Source organism: Amphiura filiformis, chromosome 6 (genome assembly GCF_039555335.1).
Source record: "Amphiura filiformis chromosome 6, Afil_fr2py, whole genome shotgun sequence".
NCBI classification, from domain to species: domain Eukaryota; kingdom Metazoa; phylum Echinodermata; class Ophiuroidea; order Amphilepidida; family Amphiuridae; genus Amphiura; species Amphiura filiformis.
Window position 1 is genome coordinate 39,346,424 of NC_092633.1, and position 16,790 is coordinate 39,363,213.

The window sequence follows — 16,790 nt, forward strand, 5'->3', positions numbered from 1 at the left end:
AGAAAAATACAAGCATCCTCGAGGAATTTGATGTGAAGAAACAGCTGCTGGGAGAGTTGGTAACAAGAAAGTTACCCTACAAGATTCCTGGCGACGGAGTACCTCTGCTGCAATGGTACTTCGCGGCTACTACCGCTGCTACTACCGAGTACCCAAGGCCTTTGTGGCCGACGTTGGCACTACACCAAAGTACCAGCGTCGGCCAACATACTGTAGATACCCCCGTAGCAATGTACTTACATCGATACTCCACCATGCGTCACCTAAGAGTCAACTGCGATGTACCGAGTAGGTGACTTATAGGCACACCATAGTCGGGGGTACATTCTCCGAGGAAGTGGCAGTGCACTTTCACTCCAGGTAATCGAAGGAAAAGTGGACAGGAATGAGCCCAGTACAAGCCAAGCGTCTAGCTTAGAACAGAACAGCTTGGAAAAAGAAGATAAGGAGATGCAGCCAGATGGTAGCCAATCTTCATGAGTGACGGCGGCCGAAGAAGAAGAAGTACATTAATACATTGTCTGAATATGCTTAATGCCCCGATGCTGCAATGTAAACTAGCCATAGATGCAATTCTGCACTTACATATCCTCCATTTCTTAGGGTTAGTATGTTCAACGAACTGCATGTGAACCAAACTTTATGAAATCTTTATGACATGCTTTTGGGGGGCAATGAATGCCGTCCAACATGCCCACTAATCTAATCTCTACTACGGTCGATTAGAACCTATGAACACAACCTCTTTGCAAGTTGATTCTATAAATCATTGTTCACAACTTTGAAGAATTATTGTACTAATCTTTGAGTTTATGAACGTTTGAAACAGATCTGAATATTGGAGCTGCTGGTGATACTGCTACCAATGTTAATGATTACATCAAAACATCACCTGTTTCCAATACGATCACCTTTACACCAGGACAAAAGTGCATTGATGTAGATTTCACCATAGTAACAGACGCCATCTTGGAAAACTCGGAATATTTTACAATCACTATAGACACGCCTGTTGAAGGTAGCATATGTTCACCGAGCACCGCAGTTGTGTTTATTTGGGATCAAACTGGTAAGACTTTGTGGGGCTGAATTCAATTATAGATTCTGAATTATTTGCATTTGTTATGTGTAAGATATGTAAATTGTGTAAATGTACTGTTATTTTGGTTACTTTGGTATTTTGCAAATAATTCGAATAAATATTTTTATTATATCGGCGGGAAAGATAATTATGCTTTTATCGTGTTTATTGGCGGGAAAACATTTTTTCCTATTATTCTGCTACAAGCCTTTTCACAAGAGGAGGATATGCTGATTAATAATCAAGTTGAAAACAATAGTTTGCAGGTCGTTGTATAAAACCTCTTTTCTCTTTTTTTATTGTACGCTTTTTGGGTGTACTTTTGCTTACCATCTGACCATCATATTATTTTTAGCTGCATTCTGGATTGAAGCTCAGTATATCGCCCATGAAGATGTTGATTTGATTGTAACTGCTCATAGAGAAGGCTACATCGACGAGACAGATATACTTAGTAAGTGGTTTTGTTTCTTTGACCCTGTGTTTGTTACTTATCATTATTTATACCCCAATGAACAGGGCTGAAAGACCATTATAATGTACAGTGACCTCTTGGATCGTTATAGGTGGTTTGAAGCTGATCTCTTGTGTCTGTTTCTCAATATTTTGCGTTTTGTATTTTCATCAGTTGTACAATTCAACTTTTTAAATGATTGCTTTACGGACACAAAAGACCTAATTTTTTGTGGTGTTTTGGGGGGAAAATCCATATCTTCAATACGAAAGGTCAAAATTTTCAATTATCGTCGGCTTTTCATCCTACCTACATACACTTTAAATATAAATCATCAGATTTATAAAGTTTATTTCGAGTACTGTTAAATATCAAAAATATCAATATTCAATCATTTGCCATAAAATGTGTATTACATTGCAAATTTCAGAAAATCAAAATTATTTGATATCAGAAGGATATTCTTTGTATTCAGAATGCAATTCAATATGTCTGATGTGCTCTAATGTCCCACAATAAATACTGTCCAAACTTTCATACCCCATCCCTTAACAAACTGACCACTTTATGCTTGTTATGTTATTTTAGCATTATCAGCAACAGCCGGATCAGCATCAATTAATAGCGACTACGCTTTACCTGCTAATCTAAAAATGACATTTAACCCCGGAGATACTTCTACAACCAGCATGGCAATAACCATCAAACCGGATGCAGTTATAGAAGATATTGAGGAATTTTTCGTGTCTATGACACTAGATTCAGCTACTACGGCAAATAGAGGAGTCATCTTATTGCCTAATCCATCAACGGTTTTCATATTTGATCGTACCTGTAAGTTGTCTAAATTTTCAGGATCTTTAACAGGTGAATGATTTTACTATACTATAGTCTGTATATCTACCAGCTTCTACCTCGAGTCACCGGCACTAGTTTTGAAGTTCAGCGTTTACTGCGCATGCGTTGGCTTAGTGTAGTTTCGTGTATATATGCAGCACGTTGATAGTGCGCGTAAAAGTATGTAGACAAGTGTCAGTCTGGAGTGAACGGCTCTTTTCAGAGCCACCACATCCTTTAAAATTAGCAGATAGACTAGATCTGCTTGTTCTCTATTGACAAGGGGCAGTCTTCAGTGAACGGCATCATTAGACAGGGGGCGGCCTACATGTCTCATTCTTAGATACTTTGTCCTGAAGAGGTCAGAGCTACTCCTGACGAAAGCTTGACAGTTCTAAACTTGTCCGACGCGACGGCGAAACCGCTAAAAAACCCACTAATTGTTATGAATTTCCGTCGTAAAAGCCTTTCCCACAATTACAGACCATATATGTTGTTATATATATATATATGAAATAATAATGAAAGTTGATCATATTCTGCATTTCATAAACGACATAAGCGCAATACCAACATCCAAATGATCACAAAATACTTCATTTGGTTTTTATTCCTTCCTTTTCATGCTGTCTCGTGGCATTTCTTCTTTTTAATTTAGCTTATTTCTGGATTGAGGAAAACAAATATATCATCGATGAAGATAACATTCTTGATGTTGTGTTCCATAGAGGTGGTTTTCTGGGACGCACAGAAACATTAAGTAAGTCCTATAAAGGTAGTTTTTAGAAGTTTATATTTTGTTAAGCGAAGTAGCTATAATGATGCGATTAGGCATACTTTCAGAAATAGAATATTAACGGCATTTTGAAATACCAATACTAAGTAAAGTAAAAGGTAAAAGAGACGAACCTGTGTTCACAGACCGGGGTCCATCTCTGCATGTAATTGCACACTTGGGTGGGGAGAAGCTTTAGTGGTGTAGAGCATTGCCTATTGCCTAAGTGTACATTGTTACGAGTCGTACTTGACTCAAGGCCAAAATCACCTTTTACCCGAACTCACACGAATGCACAACACAAATACACTGTTTGATTAAGCTAACACAATCTAAATCTTTAATTGAAAGCACGTTATGATTGGTACAATATATGACAACAAATGCACATACACAATAATCAAATATACTCTTTATCTATTTAGTACTTAGCCAGCATTCTTCTTCTTGGCGATCATAAAGTTCTTGCAATGTTCTGGACGACTGATGTAATATATCCTTATTCACTTGTCCTGCGAAAATCAGCGAACTCCTTTGTACACTTCAAGTGCATTGATAAATCCTTGCTTATAAAATCCTTATACGAAAATGGTGTTCTCCAAACACGTTCATAACTCCTTGCGCAGTTCTCCTATACTAAACTCCTTGCGCCGTTCTCCTATGCTAAACTCCTTGCGCAGTTCTCCAAATTTAACTCCTTGCGCTGCTTTCTCCAAACTTGGTGCTATTTCCACCTGGTGCTATTTCCACCTTTCACACAATATCTTCAGGAAGCAGGACTGCGATGCAGTTGTCCCCACGTATTTTGACAGTTGCGTTGAATCAAAATACCAGACTTCAGCAAGTCGACAGAAGAATATATTTCCTTTCTTGGAAGAATAACGTTCTTTGACGTATTCTAGATCTTCTCCGACAACACTGGTAAATAGTAGTACTTTGACTACATAAAATATTTCTGGTTTGTAATTTCCTTTCTTTCAAGGAATTGGACTGTAAGCATAGCCCAGATCAACACTATCAACTGTGACAATAATTGTGTTTACATTTCTTATATATCAAGCATGGGAAAAACCCCATTCTATTATGGGCCATTTACTACCTTCACATTATGCTCAATCTGGGAAATTCCAAAGTCTTAATTATAACATTAACCTTTCACATGACATCACTTCCTGAGGGGAAATCCCATTACATCACTTCCTGAGGGGAATCCCATATATGATGTCATCTCTTTACAATCTGAAGGGGTTTCCAAATATTCCAAATTAGATATGATTCAACTTGTTTTGCTCAATTTGAGAGGGGAATTCCCCTAAAATGTCATCACTCATGTAACTTTGTAAACAAAGATAAATCATCAAATTAAATTACTCAGGGCACATCACAACATTACGTTGAGGTCGCGTGGTTTCGAACCCAGGACCTCAAGCTTACAATTTCAAGATAACATTTTAACCTATTCGTATCCTGTTACAGCACTATCAGCTACTGATGGCAGGGCTATAGACACTATTGATTATATTCTACCAGGTGATAAGACCATCACGTTTAACGCTGGAGATACCACATCTTCGAAGTCAATTGGAATTTCTGATGACAACATTTTCGAGCATTGGGAGGATTTTAGTATTTCTATAGCAATTGATGTTGGATCTTCCACCTCTGGTGTACTTGCTTCTCCTAGCATGTCGTTAGTGATAATACGTGATCGTAAGTAAAAAAAATGTTACGTGTGTGTGTGTTTTTACACAGCCGTTGACTACGGCTGTGTTTTATTTCTTACAGGATCTTCTTCTTCTTCTTCTTTCTTCTGTCGACCTTTATATTTGCTCTAGCACTGACATGCTTACACCGATTTTGACCTAACTATCATTGACCATGCACCTACGTGTCACATGAAACTTGTGAGGTCAAAGGTCACGTAGGGGTCATAGGGGTCAAAAACGTGATTTCAACTCAAAATGCTTCTTCTCTCACAGATTACGTAGGACAGTGACACCACTTGCACACATGCATTGTTATTACCCAGTGTCTATGGGGTCATGTATATGTGGTATTTTTTAAATTGGGGTCAAGGGTCATTAAGGGGTCACTTCCGGAATAAAACGAAATACCTTTAAAATGCTTCTCCAACAAATTACATGCCACTTGCACACATGCATTGTTAGTACCCAGTGTATATGGGGTCCTCACAGATTTGGGGTCAAAGGTCATTAAGGGGTCATTTCCGGTATAAAACGAAAAACCTTCAAACATTTTTATTAACCAAGAAAAACATAGCACTGTAACGGTATGTTTATACATGAATTGTTATTACCCAGTGTATGCGTGGTAATTTTATATTTGGGGTCAGAGGTTATTAATGGGTCACTTCCGGTCTAAAACAAAATTCCTGCAAAATGCCTCTTCGGGCACAAATAACATATACCAAAGTGATGCCACGTGCACATATGCATTGACATTCGCCAATGGGGTGTTCAGAGATTTTGGGGTCAAAGGTCATTAAGGTTCACATTAACGGCTGTGTTCGTGGTTTTAGACCACAGTTATGTACATGTCTAGTTTTACTTATTTCCCAACACCATTTTTGGTTATAATGGTCCTTCTCTTTTAGTTTGTCCGTTAATGTTATACTCGTATAATTATTCCTCCATTGTTCTCCTTTGTTTTATATATATTTTATTTATTGTAATTTAATTGATTCTATTGATTTACTAATTACCAAACTTGTGTCGCCTAAAATACCTTCGGCATACTATTTATCTTGTGTAGCCACCTGGTATCATCTGGATTGCGTCAGGTTTTTCGTCTGGGAGTACGAAACTGTTGTCAATGTGGTAATAAGAAGAGAAGGGGATATCACAGTGGCTGGAAGTGTTGGTAATGATATAAATTTTATCTATACGAATAAAATAGCATATGAAATGATATAAGAATAATAGTATAGTTGTACTTGATAAGGTTCAAATTAGACAAATAGAAAATGCGGCATTAAATTCAAATTTAACACTCTGTACAATTGCGTATAAACCTATATTAAAACAAAATTATCATTGTTTTTTAGCAATTATCACTGCAGATGGCAGTGCTGTCGCCGGAGACAATGATTATGTACCCATAAGTACCGCTTCGGTGATTGACTTCAATTCCGGTGTCAGTGAGGTTAACGTCCCGATCTCAATCCTTCAAGATGACCTAGTTGAGGCAGATGAGGTTTTATATGTTTCATTGTTGGACCCTTCTACTGGCGAATCACTAGGTGACCTTCACAAAGGAACCGTGACCATATTTGATGATGATGGTAGGAGTTATTATTAACTTTTTGTCTGTTAAAATTCCAGACATGCATAATTTACGAATGATTATAAAAAGCTATATCGTTTCTTGCTTATCAGGCTTGGTTGTGGCAAATATATACTTAAATTCAACAGCCTAAATTAGGCTGTTTATGTTTGTTTAAGTACAACCATAGTCCGTTATGTTCGAACTAAATATCCATAATGTCAATCGTTTCAGCATACTATGCCCTGGAGAAGCAACTTTACCATTTGAAGGAAGCCACCGTGTTTCTTGTTATAAATATTTTGCGTGTTGGGTATACGGATATAGATGGAGCCGTTGGTAAGTTTGCCTTGTCATTTGTTATATGAGTGAATAAATTAGTCGGACCCCTTTTTTTTCTTCAAAATTACCCCAAAGTCACCAAAATCTGCAATATTTTGCAATTTGGGGAAATAACATAAGTACTCTGGTAAGTACTGCTTGAGCTGGCTTCGCTAATAAAAACCATAATACTTTTAATATTGTTCTCTTCATACAGAGTTGAATACCAGAGACATATGTGCAGTGAATGGTGTAGACTACAGTGGCTTTCAGAATGTACTTCTTCAGTTCGACTCCGGACAAAAAACTATATCATATAACATTCCTATTTTGAACGACGCTTTAGTAGAGGAGGACAACGACTGGTTTGAAATATTTCTCACTAACCCAACTCAAGGCCAGTTAGCATCCACAAGATCAGCTAGTGTATGCATTAAGGATGACGATTGTAAGTTTTTTACACTACAGTGAAATATTACTACACTTAATACTTACCGTAATTAATGGGTGGGCTAAACTGTGAATTTCTTCTTCATATGAAGATACCTGTGTACAACGTCAATTCATTTGAGGCATCAGGGGACATGGATCCCGACTGGGCCCCTGGTTACACCACTGTAGTCTCCGTTCGATACGTTCGATACAATAGATTGAACAATTGAGCACCTGTAGTTGTTGAAAGCAGTTACTAAATGAAAATTGGGATCAGCAATATTCTCTGGTTCATCCCTGTTTTTCTAGACCATGACCTGCAGGGCCACTAGCGATCTGATAAACTAACAGCAGCAGTAGGTGGACAAGACTTACAGAGATCAGAATAAAACAATTGAGAAGCAAATGAAAAAAAAACGCTATCCCAGGAGCCATAACGCCTCGAACCGAAGCTAACACCACTGATGCCCTGTGTTGTTATTCATTTTAAAGGCAAGAAGACAACATTTACAATAGCTGCATGTGTGAGATTTGGCATTTGGAACACTTGAGACAATAACTGACTAAAGGCAGCTAGTAGTACAAATGGGATCTTCGTGTCCTAAACCAGCGTTATAATACTTCCAATGCTACTTAAAAGTTTACTTTTAAAAGGAACCTGAATCTCTTTTACATCTTTATTCAAAGTTTAAAGTTGAAAAAGAAAATTTTATCATTTATGTTCTGCCACGAAAGTGTTAGGGGAATTTACAATTATTAAAAGCGCAATTGGAAATGACATTTATTACTGAAAAAACAATGACTTCAAAGAGTAGATCAATACTTCAAAATATAGGTAGACTTAATATTTTTCCCTGTTTTTTGTTATAGCATTGATATTTTTCCGTGACGAGTCGTATCATGTTTTAGAAAATGGATTGGAAGTCTCAATTACCGTTGTAAGGATTGGCTGCTTGGAGCAACCTGCAAGCATTGGTAAAAACATGTACCCTTTTCAAAAAATTCAAACTATTTATATCAACACATTTTACACATAATTGGTCTGGATACTAACTTTTGTCGACTCAATGTCGGGATCAATTAATCCAAACACAAGACCAAAAATTGAACATTGTTGCAACTAAGCGCACATATCGTATGATCGCATAATGTAGTTCCGCGACATGAACATGATGACGATGTAATTTTCAATAAGAATGTCGTATGATGTTATATACAAATAAAGCCTTCACAAAAAGTAACGCATCCGTTTTAAATACCGTAAACGTTCGCCTAATAGCGCACATGTGCTCCTTTGCCTTAGGATAAATTTCATGTACAAATAGAGAGCTCCCTCCTCTGAAAATCCCAATAAGAATTAATGGTCCTTGCCCTTATTTGCTGTTGGGATTTTTACGTCAGGACACTCAGGTGTGCTTAAAATTCCAGTTACGCAAGGAAGCCCATAGCGCCATTAGGTGAATCTTTATCCAGCACAAAGATAATGGCATGTTTTATACACTTCAATGCTTGCGTAATAACCATTGATTACTTTAAAATGCAACTTTTAAATTTGGGTATTTTTCTTTAAAAACACTACTGTGTTGTTAACATTGAACGACACTGAACAAATGGGAGTATCAAAATGCTCGTAAATAAATCTGTGACCACATCCAATTTGGTCCTAGAGAACTATCGGTGCCCGATTAGGTACCGATGACTCTTAATATGACTCCATGGAGAAATTGTATCAAGCATAATAATTAACAGTTGCATAGTGTTATTGTTTTTTATTCAAATAAAAAACAAATGCACTGTACAAATGTTCAGGGTACGATCAAAAGTGTCATCGGTACCGCTTCGGGCACCGATAGCGCTATAGGACCAAAAAAGATGTTGTGCCTAACCCATCGAAGGTTTTACATCGTGATCCCACAGTATTGCTTGTTTCGCAGATTATCATTCCTCCCACACATTTCTAAAAAATATTCAGCATAGGCCTAAGTATATTATAATCACCAGTGTACTTAAGATTTACATGCTTCTTTTGCTCTCGTATCAACAGTTATCACTACATCAGGCATTAGTGCTGATGGTTCTATTGACTATACAGAAGAAACACGAACAATCGTTTTTGCCGTGGGCGAATCTTCATTCACATTCACGATACCAATAAGCGATGATGACATCGTAGAGCAAACAGAAAGTTTTGAAATAATTATAACGTCTGCCCAAGGTAGTGAAATTGGTCATCCAGCATCCGCAAATGTGTTTATCGAAAATGATGACGGTAAGATTTAATAAGTACATTTTTCATATGATTTGCCTTCTAGGAATGAAGGCCTTTATTAAAGACTTTGAAATCCTAAAGGTTATTTGGGTTTGAAATCATTATTGGGTTATGATTAGGAATATGGCCGGTTATTATGATTGTATAGGGTGTATAAAATAATGTGAACAGCTTGAAAATGTTACTAGATCTAAGAAGGTCCGTGATTGGCGGTAACAGCATCAGAGACAGAGGTCGCGTACAGGTAGAAGTTGGATCAATGATTTTGGAATTATACGGGTGATAGGGATGTATGCTGTTTGCTGGTAAATGTGTGCACAGTTCGTCTGTTGACGGCTAAAAGATAGCATAACATCAAAGTGGAATCAGTGTTTTATATGAAACTTTACTCTTAGAATCCTGGTTAACTATCATATACATGATATACGTGAATGGTATGAGATGCATAATTGCACGTATTTGAGTTTGAATGATGCTTTGTTCACTGTTGTTAGTATGCAAGGGAATCGCCTTCTTTATACTTAGACCCTCCCCGGGGTCCGTGGATAACGACTGGTTACCCAGCAAACGCAAAATATTTTTACAGAAAACTTTAATTTACGGGTTATATAAACATGGTAAAGGGTATAACAACGTATTGATAACATTCAAAAATTATTTTTGAAAAATTGATGCAAACATTCTAAAGAGAGTGTTATTTTTACTGTTGACAAAATATTTTCCAAGAATGTTTATCCAACATATTTTACGATAACGTTTTAAGAACATTTGTATGACTTTTATATAACACGACATTTAAATGTTATAAAAACAGTTCTAATAAACGTTTTAAGAACATTTTTGTGTTTGCTGGATAAGTAGAATATCAGTAAATATTCGCGTTCAATAAAACGAGTAGACCAGTGATTGATTCATTGTCAACACACAGTGCTCCAGGTTCGGGTCAGAAAGGTGGTTCTAGCTTTGAAGCGGATTTTAGGGAGAACTGAGGGGTCACAATAGGTCTACGTATTGCTCCATTACCCAGAGACAAATCTTTCACAACCTTTCATGATGTTTTCACCCTGGAACATGTATTAAACATTATAAAACCCTAAGAAACTATACGTAACTAATTTAGTGTATACATGTTGAGGGGCCAAGTGGACTTACGGTCTTCTTGCGCTCAGGTCTTCAATTGAACTGTTTCAGAATAATAAATAGGTAAAAATATTGAAATACAAACACGCTTCTCCTTCAAAATGGCGTTCAATGTTTTCTATAACATCGTGCTAAACATCATTATAGCAATATATATATACACGTCTTGCATATTACTTAAGAATATTTTCATTATACGAAAGCATAACAGTAATACTATTTATAATAATAATAATAATAATAATAATAACACTAATAATAATAATAATAATAATAATAATAATAGTAAAATGGAATAGGCTTGTATTCGAATGTAAGGCTGGAATAAGAAAATTCTAAGCGTTATTGGACCCACAGCTATTATCAAAATGTGCCAAAGACGAAAAATATACGGAATCGAGAGTATATGACAGACTACTCAATAATAATTGTTTTGGTTTGATACAAAACAATGGTCTTTCCAAGTATGCTGATTTAATACACATAATGTGTTGTTTTTTCATCCGTAAAGTGAGTTATTGTTTTGCTGATTCTGCCTACTTTGTGAATGAAACCAAGAGAGAGGTTCTAGTGACAGTTGTACGGAAAGGTTACTTGGGAAATCCATCGTCAATTGGTGAGACATTCTCCTAAACTTTTTACACTATTAAATTTTGATTCAGTTTATTGATGCTCGATCAGATCCGGATTGACTGTTAATACTCAGATCACTGATCGTCAGCATGGTCCGATCGCATGATCTTATTGTGATTGTTCCTAAAAATCCTTAAAACCGCAACAGATAATTTCTCCCCTTTTCAACCAGCATATATGCAATGTCCAGAGCTTCAAGCGGGAGGTCAAATCTATGTAAGCGCCAACCCGTCAGCATGCTCAGCACTATATAGTAATAAATAACTGGTATTAATGCCTTGATTAGCCTTGAAATAAAATAAAAAATACTACTACCAACACCACAACTACCTAAAACAACAATATTTACACACTCAATTATTAAACTTTATATTCGTCAAAATTCTTTAAAGCCATCAGTACCCGAGACGGAACTGCTATTTCAACCAGTACCATCAACGATTTCGTCAGCTTTAGCTCACGCAATGTGGGGTTTAGTCGTGATCAGACAGCAGTTACACTGGGTGTAACAATCGTAGATGATGGTAACTATGAACTGGCAGAAATGTTTCAAGTAGTCCTTTTAAGCTCGGTGATAGGAGAATTGTCAATACCTGATATAGCTACTGTGACAATCTTAAGTGATGATGGTGAGTGTTGACATAGTTTTTACTTGTTCAATGGCTTTATTTCATATCGTTGCAAAAAACATTTTAAGCAAGAGTATTGAGAGTATGATAATAATATTATGATTCTAATGATAATTAATTTACATTAAGTTTCACAAAAATGGTCCATTAAGCTGCGTAATTATGAGTAATATATTCCTCCAGGCTTTCGTCTTCAATTGAATCGCAGATATGCGAAACAGCTCCATATAATATTTAAACTTACCTACTGGCGGATTATCTTTGCTATCTTCGTTCGTTCACCATAAGATTCCGGGTTTATTTTTCTCGTTTTAGATCCATGTGAACGAGGATGCATGAATGGTGGTGTCTGCATTAATCCTGACGAATGCGCATGTCCAGATGAGTTTACCGGAACTTACTGTGAAATTGGTAAGGTGGCAAGTGTTAATACAGTTTGTGTTGTCAAGTATCCCGATAATTTATTTTGGCTACCTAAAACTAGGTGGTATCCCATAAACTATGTGGTATCCCATAAAAATAAGCAAAGGATGTTGGTTATTCTGTCATGTGGAATACAACTTTGTTTATTCCGTTCTTTACCGTACAAACTGTGTGTCTCTTAACTTCTAGTTTGTTAACATTGTTAAAAATGATGTTTGTCATCAGATTCCGCATAATGGAATAGTCTACAATCTGGCTAGTGACATCATAAGTACGGCTTAATATCACAATTTGCTTTAATATTGTCTGTGAAGCATGTGACATGTTATTTAAAGATACTTTAGTAATACTTGCCAACCCGTATTGTGATGTTGGGACCGAAACTATCACTAAACAAACCTTCTGGCGATAACCCGTGAAATGACGATCCCTGATAGGTTAATGAATTTCCAAATACAAAGGTTTTCAATTGGCTATGGAACCATAACTGCTAAATTAGGACGTGACTTGTGCAAGTGGCCTTAAACATTATATTTGCAGATACCGCAAACGCAAAATGTGCGCTAGCTTGCAGCCACCGAGGCGCCAATCGTCTACATCAATATCGTCTTTTATGTCAGCGACTCGCAGGGCGTAATCACGTGCATTGTGTGTATTTATGTCACCGCATGGCTTTCCATCAACCGCTGCATGTGCTGTAGCCCAGCTCTTGATTGACAGCCAATTTTTATCTAAGTCTTTCGCCGAGTTGACGTTCAGACAATCAGAAAAGACGTACTTTTAGTTGTCGACAGACGGTTTGTTTAGTGAAGAAGCACAAATCAGCTGGGACCGAGACTAGATTGAAAGTTGAATTTTCCCGGTTTAATACCGTTTACGCGCTCTCATGTATATTAAACGAAGGTGACCTGATATTGGAAAATGGAATTCTTTAATTGACGTATAACGTAAAGTGTTGTCCCTTTCATGCAAAAAGAACACGTTAATGTTTGTTGTTAATGGGATTACTGATATTTATACAGCGAAATAATTATGACAATATAGTCTACAATGTTTTCATTAATGATATTCATGTAATAAATTGATATCAAATGAGAGGACTTATTTTTCTCATTATATAACATATTGAAACTATAGTCCAAATCGGTGTATTTCCGAAGATTATCAAAAATTAGTCTTAAACGTGGTATACCACAGTTAAGACTAATTCAACAGTTTTTTGATGATTTCTTCTAAAATATACCGATTTGGAAAGCTTTATTTTTAATATGTTAATGAGGAAATATGAGCTTTCACCCGATACTAAAATCTGCATTTTGATGGGATAAAGTGGGGGGATGATGCTGTCAATCTGGTACCCACCTTTAATTGTACGCTGCGAAAAGTAAGCGTTATATGACATCGAGCATTACAACCACGGAGTATGAACCGAATCAAAAGTTTAATATCACCATTGCTCTCCTTTTTGCCTTTCAGATGTTGATGAATGCCAGACTAATGCTAACCTGTGTATTGATATAACATTAGTCTGTGTCAACACCGTTGGAAGTTACCGATGCGAATGCGCAAACCCATCATTGCAATTAATTGGAAATAGATGCGAAGGTAAGTAAAATCATGGCTATATGAAGATAACAAGGATACAAAAAGACAAGCACGGTTTCATACAATAAAACGCGTTGTATTTTTTGTTAGTTTTATCATTATTTTAATCGTTAAAATTTGTACAATTTGGAATTCTGTTTACACAAGTAATGTATCGAACTGTAGCCAACACATTTCATCCCACATACGGTAGTGTTAACTTGAATGGCTACACAAACAAGTGTAAACGTTTATTTTAAGTATATTTTTACCTGTCATATTTAAACAGGCAAGAAACTAAAGAGAATTCAATATTAAAAGCGACCAATTATTATATTTATTTTATGTGTCAATACCACTGGATCAAGAATGGTCCTCCTTTAAATTAATATACACAAGTATAATTACATACTTTTCACAGCTGAATTAATAGATGAATGTCCAATTGGCTATTGTTTTAACGGAGGTGTCTGTGTTGCGTCGGCTTCTCCAGTTGATAACTACGCATGCATGTAAGTTTATATTTAAAGACATTGGGCTTGAACTTGATCAATTAAGCGTTGTCATTTTCTATGGAAGAGGGGTCCCAATTACTTGGGGTGAAATAATTTGTTAACCACGGAAAATGGGCTCATTGAAAATATTGGCCATATTTGCAGTTACAATCAACGTTTTCTCTCCAAGTAAATTGTAGGGCGCTCATTATAATAGTTGGTCAAGTTTACATTACTTATTACTTATATAATTGCATTCCAGATGTGCTGCTGGTTTTTCTGGAAACAGGTGTGAAACTATAATTGGAGGAGCATCAAACGGTAATATACCCAGCAAAACAATTAGTTTAAAACGAATTTGAAACATGTTTCTAAAATGTAATTCAAATTCTCGTTATCGTCAATACCTAAAAGCACGTTTTATGAAAAGGAAAAAAAATATTAATTGCAAAAAAATATTTTGAAAGAAAGCTTTTTTAATCTTTATACAGCATTAGTTGCAACATCTGAAAATGTTTTGCTTTGGCGTGGCCTAAAAATAACCTGTGCTAAATTGATACACCAACCGACCGGTGTATTTTATAGAATCCTATACACATGTACACGCTGAGAGGCATAGTATACATTGAAGCCCGGGTGGAGAGGCCAAAATGTGCTTAAATCATCATCAAAAACCTATTAGAATTAACATAATTTTATCATTATAAAAAAATTATGGTAATATAAGAATGTGAAAATACCATCAATTTTAGAATGTTTAGCAATGATTTCTAGTACGTAAATATTATGAGAAAAATCAAACTATCCACCAGCTACGTGCACTAAATACCAGTTTCTTTTAGTCTCACACATTGTCAAATGTACAATCTGTTTTATTCTTCAAAGATATAATCATTTAAATGGCTCTTTTCTTTTCAGGATATCCTCCAGGAGCTATTGCTGCTATATCGCTCGCCATTTTAGTGGGAGTTTTATCTATTCTGTTACTTGCTTTGTGCTATTATTACGTCATTTTGCTTGGGGGCTTTCCAACTATATCGGGCTTCCTACGTCAGGGACAGGTACGTATAAAACTTAAATTGTCAAAGGGGTGTATTGCCATTGTGCTATATTATATGGCAATAGAGATGTATATGGCAATAGAGATATTTCACATCACCCCCGTATCATGTTCAGTCTTGTGTTGTTCAATTCCCCTTTCATTAATACATTTCTAAATTAGAGCGAAGTACATGATTAAATCCCTTTCAACAACGAAAAGAAGCTAAAGATCATATAATTCACATGATTATTTCATGAGGAATGTCAGTTAATCAAAGCCTTATAAAAAAAAGATCGGTGATTTCTGTTGATATCAGCAATAAAACTGAATAAAACGGCAATGAATTCAACTTGTAAGCGTGATACGCACACGGATTCCAGACATGACGAATTTTATGCGTAACGCGGATGTGCGCTGGCATTCGCGTATACGCTTACTGTAAAAGTGTGGATTCATCACGGATTAACAATGGTTGGCTTCTGTACAAAAGTATAGGAAGAGTTGTTGAAAGCTGCCCTCGCGAAGTAAACCACGCAGACGACGCGGACGCATCGTTGTTAATCGGTGACGAACAACGGTGAAACGTGATTGAATCCCTTTCAACAACGAAAACAAGCTAAAGCTCGTATAATCCACATGTTTATTTCCCCAATTATTTCATGAGGAATGTCAGTTAATCATTGACAGTCGGCTTTACAAAAAGATCGGTGATTTCTGTTGATATCAGCAATAAAACTGAATAAAACGGCAATCTTTATCCCATACTTCCAAAAGTATACGCTTACTGCAAAAGTGTGGAATCATCATGGACTAACAACGGTTGGCTCCTGTACAAAAGTATAGGAAGAGTTGTTGAATAGAATATGATTATATTTATTCATAAGATTATGAATTTCAGAATTTGTATTGCATCCGGGTACTTTACAGAATACAATACACAGATAAATTGGTCCAAAGTTCAGGAGCAGCGAAATAAAAAGATCTCTGTCCATATGAAATAGTAGCAACTGATGTAGAAACGAGATAGCATTTTGCATGAACATAGATTTCGAGGAGGTTTGTATTCCTGGTAGTCTGGAGCAAGTCCATGAAAACATTTATAAGTCAGGAGAAGAATTTTGTACATAATATGATATTTGCCAGGAAGCCAGTGAAGCTTTTGCAGTACAGGAGTGATGTGATCATGGAAGCGAGTACGCGAAACAAGTCTAGCAGCAGAATTTTGAATTCGTTGAAGCTTTGAGATGAAAGAGTCAGGAAGACCATATAAAAGGCTGTTGCACCGATCAAGATGACATGTGATAAAAGCATGAACTAAAGTTTCAGTTGACTTTTCATCCAGATAATTTCGAATGCGACCAATTTTGTATATAGCAAAGGAGGCAGAGCGACAT

The 16,790-nt window shown here is 36.4% G+C and overlaps 1 protein-coding gene across 1 annotated transcript in view; it reads left to right on the top strand.

Annotated features, from left to right (window-relative positions):
* LOC140154520 (adhesion G-protein coupled receptor V1-like) overlaps positions 1-14,716 on the top strand; it is a 30,858-nt gene extending 16,142 nt beyond the window's left edge. Inside the window, exons 15-31 of the mRNA XM_072177089.1 lie at positions 830-1,069; positions 1,437-1,535; positions 2,124-2,369; positions 3,031-3,132; positions 4,624-4,857; positions 5,920-6,027; positions 6,212-6,448; positions 6,664-6,768; positions 6,968-7,198; positions 8,053-8,157; positions 9,227-9,451; positions 11,103-11,207; positions 11,617-11,853; positions 12,169-12,264; positions 13,753-13,881; positions 14,282-14,372; positions 14,617-14,716. Of these exons, the coding sequence (XP_072033190.1) occupies positions 830-1,069; positions 1,437-1,535; positions 2,124-2,369; positions 3,031-3,132; positions 4,624-4,857; positions 5,920-6,027; positions 6,212-6,448; positions 6,664-6,768; positions 6,968-7,198; positions 8,053-8,157; positions 9,227-9,451; positions 11,103-11,207; positions 11,617-11,853; positions 12,169-12,264; positions 13,753-13,881; positions 14,282-14,372; positions 14,617-14,716 (2,690 nt within the window). The remainder of the gene's footprint in view (positions 1-829; positions 1,070-1,436; positions 1,536-2,123; positions 2,370-3,030; positions 3,133-4,623; positions 4,858-5,919; positions 6,028-6,211; positions 6,449-6,663; positions 6,769-6,967; positions 7,199-8,052; positions 8,158-9,226; positions 9,452-11,102; positions 11,208-11,616; positions 11,854-12,168; positions 12,265-13,752; positions 13,882-14,281; positions 14,373-14,616) is intronic.
* The last annotated feature ends 2,074 nt before the right edge of the window (positions 14,717-16,790 follow it).